Source organism: Phaethon lepturus, unplaced genomic scaffold, assembly GCF_000687285.1.
Source record: "Phaethon lepturus isolate BGI_N335 unplaced genomic scaffold, ASM68728v1 scaffold50886, whole genome shotgun sequence".
Taxonomy (NCBI): Eukaryota; Metazoa; Chordata; class Aves; order Phaethontiformes; family Phaethontidae; genus Phaethon; species Phaethon lepturus.
The window spans coordinates 22,462-38,782 of record NW_010549380.1 but is presented as its reverse complement, the minus strand read 5'-3'; the positions used below and the strand labels follow the sequence as shown (position 1 = coordinate 38,782).

At 36.1% G+C, this 16,321-nt stretch overlaps 1 protein-coding gene across 1 annotated transcript; it reads left to right on the top strand.

Moving 5' to 3' along the window:
- Positions 1-1,654: 1,654 nt before the first annotated feature.
- On the top strand, positions 1,655-2,092 carry LRTM1 (leucine-rich repeats and transmembrane domains 1; the record flags this gene model as incomplete). Its single annotated transcript, XM_010290236.1, has 1 exon — positions 1,655-2,092. A coding segment is annotated over one exon (438 nt), but the record flags the coding sequence as incomplete, so codon positions are not given.
- Positions 2,093-16,321: the final 14,229 nt, after the last annotated feature.

Genomic DNA, 16,321 nt, shown 5'->3' with positions numbered 1-16,321 from the left:
ATAAATATAAATATAAAAAATGTTGTTTAGAAATTCAGTAATGCCCTTCCATCTCTCTGAACATTGCCTAGATTACTTAAATGGAGTGATATGGAACTTAGAAATTCATTTTAGCAACAAGTTTTAAAGGAAGCCCAAATACTATATTCTCTTATATGTTTATATTTCCCTAACATTACTTGTGTGAATCACATGAAGAAAAATTACTTACGTTGCACATTAATCTTTCCCATTACTTATATTGTATACTTGTGATAAAATAGTACTGTGGCTCTACAGATCTTTCTTTCAAGTCCTAACAAAACATTGCTAGAGATGGAGTATTGTCTGAATTTAAAAGTATTGACTGTTGTGCCCAATATAACTCGAAAAGATTGCAGTATTTTTAGCTGAACCCAGCTCTGGCAATTGACATTCAATCAATACTCGTAAACAATTACAGAGAATGCTTCAGTTCAGGTGAGACTCCAGTCTTCCAGCCCAAGAACACACATTCAGTCCCTTAAAATCATAGGGAAAACAGAAGGATCACAGTTGCAGGATTTGGAGTTTTATCTATATCTACATTCAAGCTAACACACTGAGGATGCCTAGAACCAAACCTTGAGTTTGGCTATTAAAGACCAAGAGACAAGCTGCTATGCTCATATCTGGCTTGGAATTTCACCAATATTTGTGGCGTAGTCTCCAGATGTCCGTCTGGGTCTATCTGTATTCACTACTTTCTCAGACAAAGTCTTTTCAGGATGAAAATTTCTGTGCCTGGCTTTAGCTGAAAGGTGCATTATTTTGGATAGAGAAGAGGAAGAAAATTCAGCTGATTTGATTAGTTAATTTTTAGAAATATGTAAACATCGTTTTTGGCCTTGTTGACTCCTTGACACACTACACCCCTAAAGCCGTGGTGTATGGGCTAATTAGAAACCTGAAGGCTGCCCTCAGTGTGTGTTCTTCTACATGCTGAGAAACAACCGTGTGATTTACCAGGACTGGGGCTTCCTACTACACTTCCTGTTGTACTAAAAACATCCTTTGGGAAAGAGCAGAAGCTGGCTCTAAGCAATCATGAAATTTACCATTTGAGTAGGATAATAGATTCATTAATCTTAACTCCTTTGGATCTCTGTATATTTTCTTACCATGAGCCTTGCTTCAAAAAATTGCTCATGTACACATACAACTTACTGAACTTTCTCTTTGCTTCATCACAGCTACCATGATGTCAGAACAATGACTATTTTATGGAATATTTCAATCAAGTGGGAAGTCTTTACTACATACATTGTTTCCATTTCTCTTTATAAAAAGACGTAATGATAGGAATTTGAATGGAACGAACTTGCTGTTAACAACACCTCTTCGTTTTCGCCTGTGACTTAGTTCTTACTTTCATACCACCGCTGTTTTTACTTTTACATCCATAAAATCATAGATAACGCAATTCCTGATGAATTGCCTCTTGCAAATACTCACTTAAATGAGTGCTAAAGTGTAATAATCTTACCATTGATCTAACTGAAAAAAGATTTTAAAGATATAAATCTTTGAAAGTATAAAGTCAAAGCTGATGATAAATTTACTTCAGGTTTCTGTTAATTTTATATTAAGATAATTCAGAATCCACCTAATCTTAAGACCATAAATCTCTCTATTTTCAGGAGGAATAAGTGATGGCATTATCTGCTCAACACCAGGGATTCGGAAGGGAAAGGACCTCCTCAAAGTTCCCTATGAGCTGTTTGGGGCATGCCCTGTGATTACAGCTCACGTTCATCTGGCTAGCATTCACCACCATAGCATTGAGCACAGAAGTTCTCTGAAGCATGCTCATCACAACGAACACGGGGAAAACAGCCGTTCAAACTGTGAACCCAAACCAAAGCCAAGGCCTGTTAGTTTGCGTCATGCAATTGCCACTGTAGTAATCACTGGAGTTGTCTGTGGAATCGTGTGTCTAATGATGTTGGCAGCTGCTGTCTATGGTTGTGCCTATGCTGCAATTACTGCTAAATACCACAGAGAACGTTTGGCCCCGGTCAGACAGCACGGGACTCCTGAGGAAAAAGAGCCATTTGATAGCTCCTTGGCTTGAGTTATTCTGTCTTTGGTTTCTTGAAAATAAAACCCTCACTTCAGTTAAAAAGCCTAGAATCTAAATAGGATTGATTTAATAGTAATTACTGCTGCTTTTTTTTCCACATTATTTTAAAAAATGTAAATATATACAATATTTGGAATATAAAGAATTTATGTAGAAGAATGTAAGTTTATTTGTATTTTGTGTATGTATATTCTGAAACTGCTATTTAAGGCTGAGTGTTTGAGACAATGAAAACTTGATGTAGCCACTTTAAAGTATTCCATTCTCCATTACTAGCTCTTGACGTAATATTAGTACAACATAGGAGTTGTGGCGCATAACATAAGTGAGCTTTCTGCAAAGATAAATGCAAAAGAGCTACAAATGACCAACTATATTTTAAGATGTTAGAATACCTGGTATGTATCCAGAAATACAACTGACAATCAGTTTTAGAACCGGCCAGTCCATACACTGCCACTGATAACTTAAACTGGCATTAAAAACATCTATTCTTTCCACCTTCCAATCTGCCCTAGAAGACAACAAGTAGACATTACATCCATTGTCTAACTTAGAAAATAGGAAGTATCTTGTTAACAATCACATATAATTTTTAAATTACCTAGGAGGGAAGAAAGAAGAGAGCTGAGAACATGCTGAAGAAAGAAGAAATGCTACACTGTTCCAGATACAAGCACTGAAATGAGCACGTACAGCATATATGAAGAGACACTACCCGTTACCCTTCTGGCATACATGCTTGCTACAGACCTTACTGAAGCTTATGATTCCCAAATCCACACACAGCATTCCGTTTTGCAAATATCATGACTGCAGAAGCAGCTCCCATCACAGTGCTGCCCTTCAGTAGGGAGGACAATACAGTTGCATGTTTACACGTTCTGTCTCACAGAGAGAACATTCAGCTGAATTCATTCAAAGGTCCACCTTAACTTTCTGCAGCACAGTCTTGCCATCAGTCAGAGCCAAAACCATTTGAGTAATGTAAGTTTAGAAGAGAAAGAATATTTTGAATGTGCAGAAGTATAGAAGTATTTTTTTAAATAATTCTTAGAAATTACTTTAAGGTAACCAACAGAGATCAGCAACTCCATCTACCTTTTCCAAGACTAGATGAAATACATCTAGACTATTTGTGACAGATGTCTAATGTGTTTTCTAAATCCCTCCTGTGACAAGGTTAAAGACCTGTCTAGGTAGCGAATGCAGAAATAAACTATGCTTATAGTCTAAGGCTTTTCTTAGCATCTATCCGAAGCCTGAGGTGAAAATCTCACCAGTTTATTCCATTGGGCAGAAGACTTGAGGACGATGGCTGAGTAACAGTCTGCAATAAGGGCAAAAGGAAGCTGTGTCGTGGCATTCAGAGACCTCCGCTCCCCTTCCAACAGATGGATTCCAAGATCAAGTTCTGTAGCTATTCTAGTAACAGCCTCAGCTGAGTAATGGGCTATATGGCAGGAGTCATGTAACCCTTGCTCTTATCTACTTAGCAATAATTGCAACCTAAATATTAAAGCTCATTCCTGCATCTGTAGTTACTTTCATGTCCAGAGAAAATTAAGCATCTCAGTCTTAATCTAAATCTAGCAGACACTGAAAACAATCAATTACTGTCTGTCCTTTTTTTTTTTTTTAACTGCTAAGTACTTCATATTATTATTAAGCTCTCTTCATTCTTCTCTGTCCTGAACTAAATAAATCAAGCTGTTTCACATTTTCCTGTAAGGCCACATTCTCCAAACTTTTTTCCCCTGCATTCCCTGGAACCTTTTCAGGTTTTTTCATTTTGTTTAAAATGTGGTACCCTAGATTGGGCGTATTACTGCAGCTGAGACATCATCGGCACAGAATTTTTAGAATATTTATATTCAGGCTCTTTCAATCTGATCTCTTGATAATGTGTCTCAGAAGCAAGTTTGCATTTTTTCCCTTTTAAATATTCAGTAAGGCTTAATGAATAATCTATTTTCAGAGCTAAGTTATTTGAGTGTGTAGATCTACATTTTCTACTCTTTTATCCATTTATTGCAATAACATTTTACAAAGCAAAACATAATCTATCAGATAGAGAAGGCTGAAGTAATATAGGATAGCATCTTATTGCCCATGGGCCAAAAAATGAGTTCAGAGCCACGCCAAATCAGTGCTTTTCTATGGTGACAACCTAAAATAAGCATACTTAAACTCAAACTACAGATCCTAAGATGAAAGCTAATAAACCTCTGACCTCCAGAGAGATTTCACCCACAGTGTTTCTAATAGATTCAGATACAGCAATGCAGCCTTCATCACAAGTAAGTTCAAGCTTCTGCTATCTTCAAGCGAAGGAAAATCAAAAACTGACTTGGTATTGTCCAGTCAGGAATAACCAGAACATCTTCCTAGTCCCTAAAAACCAGTTCTATCAAGAAACACCTTTCAGGCTTTCCTTACTGTAAGATTTTCTTTTTTTTTTTTCCTAAAAAAAAAAAAAAGTGAGGAAGAGGCAATGAAGGGCATAACAAAATTTAAAGAAACTCTTTCTAAGTCACATTTAAGGTTCTTTGGGGATTTTCATGCACACATAGGCTGTAAATTGATATGGGGTTCTGCCAGAAAGTAAAGTATTCCATATTTCCAATAGTTCACTCTGCTATGAGTAGAGCAAGCCAATCCACACAAAATCTGATTTATACTTTCTAACTTGCTGTTTACTGAAAAAAGGGAAAAAAAAAACCAACCCCAAACAACAAAATACCCCAGAGAAATTTTTCATTTAAGGTTTATAAAACTATAAATAATATTTACAAATGTGTTTACAATTAATGAATTCCAGCTATTTATAATGATAAGCTAATAGCAGACATTCAGGGAAAAGTATTGATTCAATTGCTTAAAATATAAATGCAAAATTACTTATTTTTCAGTAGAGGAAAACAGAATGTTCAAATACTGAAAAACAGAGATAAAAGGCACAATTTATTGTCAATAACAATTATTGACTACAAGTGGAAGACTGGATCTAGGGCTTCCCCACACAAGTGCTCTTAATTTGTAAAGCTTAGCAATGGACATCTGCCGCTGAAATAAGTTGTCTACACAGATTTATTTTTCAGATAAAGGTTCCTGAGAAAGCTTTTTGTTTTTCCAGCAATCTTATAAGAGGCTTCATAGTGAGCACAGTATTTTTCTTCTAATCTCTGTGAAAAATACTCTTCCCCCCAAAGTCAACAAAATATCAGGATACACTACTCTGCAAGGTATTTGCAAAGACTGAGAAAGTACACATATTACTGTATTCCTGTCTTTCATGTAGAGGCTCACCATATTACTTTGTTTTCAGAAAAGGCTTTCTAAAATTTCAATTCAGAACAGAGATTAAAAACTATAATACGCCAAAATGTTCTTTACGTAAAATGTCCTTAGCATCTACATTCAAAGGAACAAAGCTTAAACTGAAACATACTTGCATGCCATATAAGTCATTCCATCCAGAGTTTGCAAAAACTCAATCAAAATTTGGCTTCATTATTCCCTAGTAATACAAAGTCCAAACAAAATCAGGATCCCTCTCCTTGAGTATCAAAGTAGAACATTTAGTGACACAATCTGTTTATCTATCATTACAATATTAACAAAAAAATACCAACTGTTGCCTACTAATAACCACCTATCTTTGCTGGCCAGAAGACACAGAAGCTGTAGTTAAGCATCCAGAAAGTATGCCTACTTTTACAACTTTGATCTTTGAACTTGGCTGAAAGCGGCACGGTCATAATAATCACGAGAGAGTCTTGGTACTTCCTGGGATTATGTTACCCGAAACGTGACTGTATGCTCCCCGGACGGGACAGGCAGCAACAGCAATCACCTGGATGTGGCAGTAAGTCACAACAGGGGAGGAGGAATTAGAAACCCGTAAGAAACAAACCAACGACGGCACACTCCATAACTGTCTCCAGGGAAAGCTGCGGTTGCGCTCTCTCCCTCGTTACAGAGGGATCCCCCCGTGTTTTAGGGCTACGTACACTATACGTTGAACTTTTTGTATAAGGCTGCCATCCACATTTCAAGACAACAAACACATGAGAAAACACTGTTAATATTTGGAAATACAGTCTACTTGGGGGCGGGGAATAAATTAGTTAATACATAATACTTAAACTGGTATTAACGTATTCATATACTATATAATTGCAGCTTCATACTTGCACGGCATTATTTGCAGTTTTCAAAAGGTCCTGGCAGCTTATCTGCTGCCTTGTTTTGCAATCGGGGATTTATTTTGCTAGCAGCAGAATTATTTAGCAAAATGCCCCTAGAATCTGATTGTTATTAGATCACAAAGATCTTCCTCCTACCCAAATTACAGAGTACTAAAACCCAACCGACCAGACAACAAATCCCAGCAGCACAGCAGAAGTGCAGAAACAAAGAGCAGAATGCACTCTGCAATTTGCTATACATGTTCATAATATACATGTTGGGATACTGTTCCAATTCATCTGTCAGATTCTCTCGGAACAAGTGGTGAGGAAAGCCCAAGAATTAGATAAATAGGGGTTAAATTCTCAAGCCAATGCTAGCAGAGATCTTGAAAAGCCTTGTTTCTCAATTCTTCTACACACTAATTCTGTATGGTAAAATGAATGGAGAACACGTACAACTGAATGCTGATGTGTGAATGGTGGTGAATACACCATCTAACTACAGGTTCCCTGTTCAGTCAATGGAGAGGCAGGATTTTACCACATGCTCCAAAGCATTCTCTGGAGAAGCTCACCTCTCCACACATTACCTACAAACCACGTTTCCCAAGTCATGGCTCCTAACCTAAGACCACGAGTTGTTTAACGTTAGACTGTACAAATACATATTTCAGTTTTCCTGAAACTGAAAACATTACACCATATACTATTAGATTTATTAATACAAAGCTAATATTCAAAATGAACAAGAAACTCCGTAATAACATAAACTAGTGGTTTCCCACCAAAACATGAAAAGCATTTTGAGGGATTTACTAAACGCTACTGCTGAATATAATCTTCTGTGGCTTATAATGTGGAGTAAAGATTAAGTAAATCACTGTCTTGCCTGACAAGTAAAACATCTATTTTAGAATGCTTCAGAAATTTAGTTGGTGTGTCATTACGATGACATATTCATTTTCCCTTAGGCCTTCTTACTAAAATGCAATTTTATAGATGGTATCATAAATTTTAAGGACTGGGCATGACAGTGACATTTGCTTGAATGTTTTTAATAATATAGTAATACCAAAGCAATACATGTGAGAAAAAAAGAAAAAAAAAGTATAAGCATTACAGAGCAGATGTATTTATTCTATGTGCTATAGTAACGGTAGCAGATTTAACTATTTGTGAAACATTTACAATATCTGCCATTCCTAAAAATACCAGTAGTTCAAAACTACTTTTGATTAAATTATTGGGAATGACTTTTTCAAAGCCTGTTCTGGGATCTGGTTCGAAGAGAGATGTGCATGCAAACTCCATTTGACTTCACTCAAAAAACCCTGAATGGAATGCTGAGGTCATGTATATACCATTATTCACACACACACACAAAACCCCCAAAAAACCCACCACACACAACAAAACCAAAACAGGAAAAAAGGGGCTGAAGTGTTGTAAAGGTGCTTTTTTTTTCTCTCCATTGAAATGTGCATATTTTCCTCCATGAAACTGTAAAAGAATCTTCCTTCCTTGGAGCCTAGATCACCAGAAGCCTCAGTTACTGAAAAACTGGTATATTCACAAATTTTCCTTTCAAATTGCTGTTCTGGAGAGGCTGTTTTAAACAGAAAGATTAAAAAACTGAAGTGTGACCAGCCTCAGTAAGACAGATTTGTATTTTTAAAGTAATATCACATTTTTTGATCTTTCCTGTTTTCTCGGCACGGTTTGAAATATCTTAAACAGCAGGATCACCAGGGTCACTCTCCTCGGGCCAGAATAGAGTCATTCAAAATTGCGTGCCATTTTTAACAAATTAGTGATGAAATTAAATCTTTGCCGTATCTTCTTTAGCTTATGGACGGGAAACGAAAAGGAGAATCTTCAAATTGCATCATTCAAAGTATCTAAGGGCTTTTAGCATCTTCACAAGGAATATTTAACATGGAATAATTAATGTTTGTTCTTAAAACGATATAAAAAGGAGAATAATGAAGGTGACGGATGAGGACACTTGTAAAAAATCTCTCTCTAACCAGGGTCTGGCAAAAAACCCCCCTGAACTTCTATGTGGGCTGGTTATAAAAATAAAGGATCAGCTTTGAAAAGTTAAATAGTGGAAAGGGAAAAGATCCTAGCTTTACTTGGGACAATTTGTTTGCTGGTATAAAACTTAATATTCCTTGTTTGAATAATAAGAATTTTTGGTGAAAGCATTTAAAATCAAACTGTCAGTTAACAGAAGAGGGTTAGGCTGCCTTTTCTTCAGATTCAGTAATACCTCCTACATCTGACTACAAAGGCCTGCTTATTATATTTTAAATACGTATTTTAGTGTACACTTAAATAAAAATAATATATGCATAAAATAACACTTAAGCATGATCCACAGTTTTAGCAGAAATCAATAGTACTATTTTAAAAGGTGTTTCTTTTATCTGCTAAGCCATATGGACATGTTTTTTCCAAGAAATCTCTTGCATGATGAATTGTTTCTATTAGTCTCACAGCACTACTGTGTGGCAGAGAACAGGGAGGAACCCAACACTTACTGTGCCCTTGTGTTATGGCACCTTCTACTATGGAATTAAATGCACCTGTCACGCGTTTAAGGACAGATTCCCTGGAACCTTCTGTGTCACATGCCTATATAAAGACAAGACACTACATAAAGATACGAATCATGCGTGGTAGAAAGTATCTCCCGTTTTCTTTTCAGCTTTTACTGCTTGGCAGCAGAAAATAACGGCTGTGAGAAAAATTTGGTCATCCTTAATCGTTCTGAAATGAACAGCAAATCTATTCTCTTGAAAGGACGACATACAAAGTATAAAACTTATTCGACATGTTCACGAATGGCAGAATTTCACCCTTGTCAGTCTAGTATTCTCCCAAGAGCTACAGACTTCTTGGTAACCTTCGCCACAGAAGGTTCCGAGTGTGGCGGATCTTCCGGCCATCTGTGTGAGGAATGCTTAATACACAGAAGAAAAACAAAAACACCGATCAAGAAGCTTGCAATTGTGAAGAAAACCAGGGTTCCTTCTGCACTGATTTTTCTCTTCTGTCCAAACAGGAATTAGTGCAATTGTTCTTTTTATGTAGTTTCAGCAGAAAAGAATGAGTCAGGGTAGATTCACAGGGCTATGGCAACGCTTGAATGCACATCGCCGTCAATCACTCTTCTTTGATAGAAAATGACTGTAAAGAAGCCTGTACGTTAGAACAACATGGGTTTCTTTTCTTTCCAGAATCATGCTGAATAAAAGGAATCTTCAGATTACTGGAGTACTTTCATTTCTAATTTAGCTACACTGAGCTTCCGTTAATCTATGATTCCTGTTAAGGTGACACAGCACAAGGAGGGCTTGCTTCTTTTCAGAAACTACATGTCTAACTGTACTGGCAAAGCTTCGTATGTTTTGAAAAAACAACAAATTAAAATATTACTTGATTTTGATTGAGAGACCACAGAAAAGCATGTGTGCAGGGAGGACTCATTTAGTGTCTTCTATGACCTACTTTAAAAATTGATAAATAGGAAGTTCAATACAAAACTGATCATATATAAAATATTTTGGTAGAAAATAAATATAAAACCACTTCAGATATTCCTTGTACTTTGGTACCATAGAAACAAAACTTCTTTGCAATTCTATATTTTTATTGATAGGCACCAATGTTAATAAAAAACCATCTTTTAATACTATCTAGCTGTTATATCTAATAATTTTAAACCATTTTCTACTGCAACCTTTCCACCATGGAAAGAACATGTGATGACATTCAAACTAAGTTTCAGAGTAGTACAATCTTTTATATGCTTATTTTTTAAATCTTGGGTCCTTCGCCGCTGACAGCATAACTGCCATATACACACGCTCAGTAATCTTATTAATTTTTAAGATGACTCATGTTCACCTGGTATCATACTGCTGTTCTATGTCCTGCAATACTAGAAACGCAGGTACATTTCATGGTCTTTCTGTGACAAATTTGCACACCTCTTTGCAACGTGGACCTCAATTCAGAAGAAAGGGAAAACAATTTTGTTTTTACTGCGAGGGTGGTCAAACCCTGGAAGAGGTTTCCCAGAGAGGGTGTGGAGTCTCCATCTGTGGACACAGTTCTGGGTAACATGCTTTAGCTCAAGATTCTGCTCAAGATCTAGTCCACTGGAATTGGACTAGATGATCTCAAGAGGTCGATTTCAACCCAACCATTCATGTATATAACTAGTCTGCACAAAAGAATTCAGGAAAATTTGTACTAGATTTCAGAATTTTTAAGCATTTTTAAGTATTAAACAAAAATGGACTGTTTCTCCTCATCTCCTTCAAACTCTAAATTTTAAATGACTATAAGACTACACACTGTGCCTGCGTATGATTTAATACTTCATTCTTCTGACTAGGTGTCCAGAGCTTTTTACAGAGCACTGCTATGGACTTTTTCAATGAGGTTTGAAATTCCAGGTTCTGCTTGTTCTATGAAGAAAACCTAAGAGATTTTGACAATTTTCATCAGACTCTTTTTTCAGTGTTCTTTAATAAATTTTTGCCCCAAGAAGATTATGTCAGTTCTGTTATCTTTAATTAAACATCCCAAGGGGCTAATTTTCATGTTTTCTGTGAACAGCAATGGCCTCTTTCAACAGAAAGGGCTTTTAAGGTCCTATATGTACTGTAGCTTTTGAGCTAAAATGCATCTATAGAGAACATACATGAAGGTTCATGTACTCTATAAACTCTCTCAAAATCTCAACAGAGAAACATTTTTCATTTTTTAGAGCCTGCTTTACTCTATGATGACTTTCATTTGATTGCTTCTGTCCTCATCTCTTGCCCAGAACTGTCTAGGTGAGCAGTATCTTTAAAAATTTGTTTAAAAAAAAACCATAATGATGAAAACATCACCCTTCCCCCAAAAATTAGAAATAAAAAAAACCATGTACATAACATCTACAAATCCTATGCTGCACTTATCCACATGCCCATATATTCACTACCTGGAAGTAGAGATTCAAATACAGAACCTGAAATGAGTTCACTCATCATGCAATATCAGAGAATACAAGACTGTAATGCTGAATTATATCAACAGCTAGCATGAAATGGACTGCCTTTCACATGAGCATCAGAAGAGAGAATTTGGTCTTAATTTGTGTCATTTTTAATAACTAGGTTACTACCTAAATTCAGATATGCTTTATTGACTGGTTTCATCTTGGTCACTGAAAGGAATGCTGATCTTACATGAATCTCATGGAATTTCAAGATGAGGGTGATTCTACAATTTTTAGATCATGTTGAGAAGAACAGAAAATAAAATTCCACCATCTTTTGTTCTCCTTCACACTGTAATATGGACAATTTGAAGAAACGTAACATTTCAATGTAAACTTGATATAGAAAGCATGGCCATAGAGAACACTAAGACAGAGCCATTTTGAGCACAAATGCATTCAGTACTGCATTCAGTACTATTGTCCCGTTCTCTCCTGCAAATAAATTGAAATCTGTATAAACAGTAATAAATATGATGCTACCACACCTATACATTGAAGATTTATCTCCTTCTTCCACACTTTCTATAGAAATTTGCATTCATTGAAGTAAAAAAAAAATAAAATCACAATCTCAACTGAAAGAGGCAGGACAGATTTTAAAAACAAATTACGTATTTTTTTGCCAATAAGCAAATGTATTCTGACAGTGAACTTGTATTAGCAGGTACAGATGGTGAAACAGCAGCAGCGCCACTCAAGTTCTCTACAGTAAGAGTCTGGAGACTCATTGATTTTAGGATTTTCTGCCTACACTAAAGAGTTGAGTCTTCCGTACTAGCAATAAGCCTTAGTGTAGATTTGCATATGAAGTCTGTTATAACTGATTTTTTTCTACAAAAACAAAATTTAAAAAAATTTACAAAGAAAATACTTTTTAAGACTGCAGATTTTGTAGTAAGAATTGGTTTTGTTCCTTTTTTTCCCCCCTTGTGGGCAGGTCTAACTCATGTGTGCATTTAATAATAACGTTCTAGTTTCTCTCTGCCAGTTTTAAACTCTTGTAGTGATCTGTAATACACAACATTCTGGCACAGCATTATTTTCAGCTAAATCCCTCTAGGGAACAGAGTGATTTTACATGAAATGTGTATCCCATCCTGCTGCTTTCTGTAATCCACTCAGACCCAAAGGGGATGAGGAATACTTACGTGACACAAATTAAAATGAAATATTTTGGACAAATTTGAAATTCAATGTAGGTATTTGAAAATGTTACCCATAACCCTCTTTAGTCTCCCAAGTCTGGCTCATAAAAACTTCAAACTGTTTTTTGTAAACTGGAACATTTACCACTGCCTCCAAATCCATTTTGCTTAAAACACAATATTGTCAACCTTGTAATAAAACATAAAAATTGAACTAGTTGCTTTCAACTTTGTTGAAAGTTTTCTGATGGAAAAAGTAGGACTGACAAGCCACATTTATGATCTCAAACTTAACAAGGACAAGAATTATGCATATACTTGTTTGTCTCCGACACTACAGCCAGCTGTAGCTGGCTGAGTGATACTTTCACAGAAAACGGTTGGTACAGATCCAAAGAGGCCTCTCCCCGACCCCCCAAAAAACTGAAAGCATGCAACCATACAAGAGGGAAGGGGAAAATTATTCAAAGCAAACTCTTAAAAGTGCTTCATACTGAAAAAAAAAAAAAATAGCATACAGTTTCTAAAGTTTACAGAAATAAAAGCAGAAAACCGCTGATGTGCTTCAGAACGTAAATACACTGCTTACAGTTTTCATGGCATTATGCATTTACAGACATCATGGAAGCCTTTTATGTGCTGTGGTATTAAAAAGCTTTGAAGATCCTGTCTTTATTTTAGATAGAAAATATGGGACTCAAGTAATTTTGAATGTTCAATATGAAACATAATTATTGGGGAAATGGAAGCAACATCTGCCGCTCTCTTTCACAATTAATACAAAATAACCCCGAAGCTTGTTGACACAGTATTAGAAATGGTTATGTGTGATACCTCCTCGAAGTCAATGCTAAATTGCAAACACTAGTGAGGAAAGAATAAATTTCAGGATGCATATTAACCCTACACATTTTACAGATGATGCTAAAATGCACAATGAGCCTTTTGCTAACTCCAAATGACAGAGCATTCTAGAAATAACATATCAACCTTCTTCATGGTACAGTGAAAACTCTTAATTACATCTTCAGCAATTTGCAGATATCTGCATTGACATTAGTCTGTAAACGCTGTTTTATGCTTCAACAGGAGTATGAAGTCATAGTTAGTATTTCCCGTTATATTATGGAAGTTCAATCAGTTGTGAAGAATGTATTCATGCAAACTGGGGTCAGAAGGGTGCTTTCCTATTGACCTTGTAAAATGTACTATTATCAGTGGAGATATCCTGTGTTTGAAGAAACAGATTAGAGATTTCCCAATTATCTGGCACATCTTTGCTCTTTCAGGATTGTATTCACTGTATCTTACTGCATTTTAAATCATATTTTCAATAGGAGAAAAACAGGATGGTTCTTGCGTTGTGTGGTAGGTACTTAGTTTTCCATGAGAACAGAGAGCTTGGTTTCTGGCATAATAAGCCATAAGACTTTCCTAAATTAATTCCTTCTTCAAAGTCAGTAACCATTGGGAACTAGAGAAAACTGTTCAGAAAAGCATCTGAACTTGAGTGAGGATTAATTAAAAAATTACTCTGATTTTTAAATCTGTATGTTTTATCTCTAATCTGTAGTTTTCAAGCTTCACCTTTTAATCTTTAGGTACTGTTACACTCTTGGCTGATAGACTGTACAGCTCAGTTATTCAATTTATATGATCAAATCACATCTCTGGTAATCTAGACAAAATGAGCACCTTGTATCATTTGTTATAGGACAGGATTTTCAAACCTGAAGACTGGGTGGAACCTTTACACATCAGATAGTCCTTTCTTATATTTCCTTTTCCTTAACATAATATATTCTGATTTATCATGATATAGAATTGTGTCTACTAAAAATGCTCCACTGATAACGGTTGTTTCCATTAAGTCAAACTCCATAGCTTGCTTTGGGGAGCAAAGCAAGGGAACTTTGCTAATCAATTAATAAAGGATCGAGTTCTTAGGGAGAGGAGGCATTAAGTGTTCGCTACACTAAGTCATTCAATTATATCTTACAGGTGCAACTGCATCTTTCCCTCCTCCTGTCTTCTTAAAAGATTATATTCCTACATTAAATTCCTGCTAACCCAAAAGAAAAAGTGAGGAACTCATAAGCTGCTTTAAAACAAAATGAAACAAAATAAATAAGTTACAACAATTTTACCTGCAACAACTGGAGATTTTCTGTCATCCAAAAGTTGAATAGCAGTACTGGCTGTCACTACGTTGCTTTTGTTTGCGGTTTCTGCAGGGTATATTAAGAAAAAAAACCAAATTGAAATAACATATTGCAGAATGAGGAAATTTAGCTTTTCCCCCCTGGTTTGAAATAACAGACCATGTGGATTTAGCATTCAGAAAATAAGACAGCCAGCATCATGTTCTATGTATGCACAGAACATACAGGCACTGCCATTTCAAAATTCCCCAACAAGAAGCTTAAAACACTGAAATGTGCAATCAGTTTTTGCCTTCTCAGCTAAAAGAGGCAACAAAAGCAACAACTGGTAGGGCTTCTCATTAATGTGGACACTTGTCGTGCTTAAAATACTAGGCTGTAACTTCAACCTGTGCAAATATTAAATGAAAACTGTTACAACCACATCTTGGGGTTTCGCTTGGAGCCCTGTGAAAGATGCACCTGGTCAAAGGACCAGTAAATTAGCTGCAAATGTCAATGCATATTTTAGATTAACATTTGAGATTAGCTGCAGAGCCCACTCGGTACTGACATACTTGTAATCCTTTCAGCATCACATATGGCTCAGCATTTAGAGAATGAGAAAATTATAGACCTGTACTAAATGGGATTGAATAGACAAAGCTCCCAGGTATTTGTTCAGCAGCTCTTCTGTACCAGAGTGGAAAATGGTCAGCATTAAAAATGTTCTCCTTATCTTCAGCTGTCAGGAAATCTCTTGAGAAAGAAGAGAGAAAGAAAATACTTGTTGTTTGTTGAATGGCACACAATAGTTTCTAGCGTTGAAAGACAAGAAAAAACAAAATGTAATCTTTTGGGGAAGAAAGTGGTTTTGGACAATTTTTCTAATACATTTGTTCAACAAAAGGGTTAACTTTAGCCCCTAATAATTATTTGTGACACATTTGCAACTGCTTTTGCTGTGAAGGATGGAAAAAGTACTAAAATCCCCAGAGTACCTCTAAGTACCACTAAAAACATTTGTACTGATGTGTACAAATAAAAATGCTTAGTCTAAAAAGCCTTTTTCTCTCAGCACAATGAAAGAACTGTGAACTGTGCACAGCGGAAAAGGCACTGGAGATTTGGTAGTTTGTTGCCACTGGCATTCACTCTTAAGTAATGAAAAAAAAAAAAAAGCAATTTAACGGATTACTTTCCAAATAATATGTGAGGGGTGGTAGTGGACAGCTACATACTTTATTCTTCCATAATCTCATGGAATGTTGACAGAAGAAAGTTTGTGTCGGTGGAAAGGGCAAGTATGGTCTCCACACTACTGTTCCGGTCTGCTGTCTGACAGTAACAAATTGCAGTGCTCTTGATCTCACCTGTCAGGCTACTCACTGCAACAATATTTTGTGGTCGAATAAGCACCATACAATTTTATATTCAACAAATTTAGTTTATCATAAACATCAAGTGCAGATTTTCTTTTGCATGGATAATGCATATAGATTTGCCTGACACTATCAAACTGCTGCCTGAAAAAGTCATTAATTATGGGACATTATTTTATTAGCTCTCCATTTTAAGAGACCTGTACCTCCACTAGATTACATCTTCTCCAACCAAAATAGGAAACTCTTGAATGATGAGATCTTCTGATTACTCTTTCACCCATTCCACTTCTGTCACTT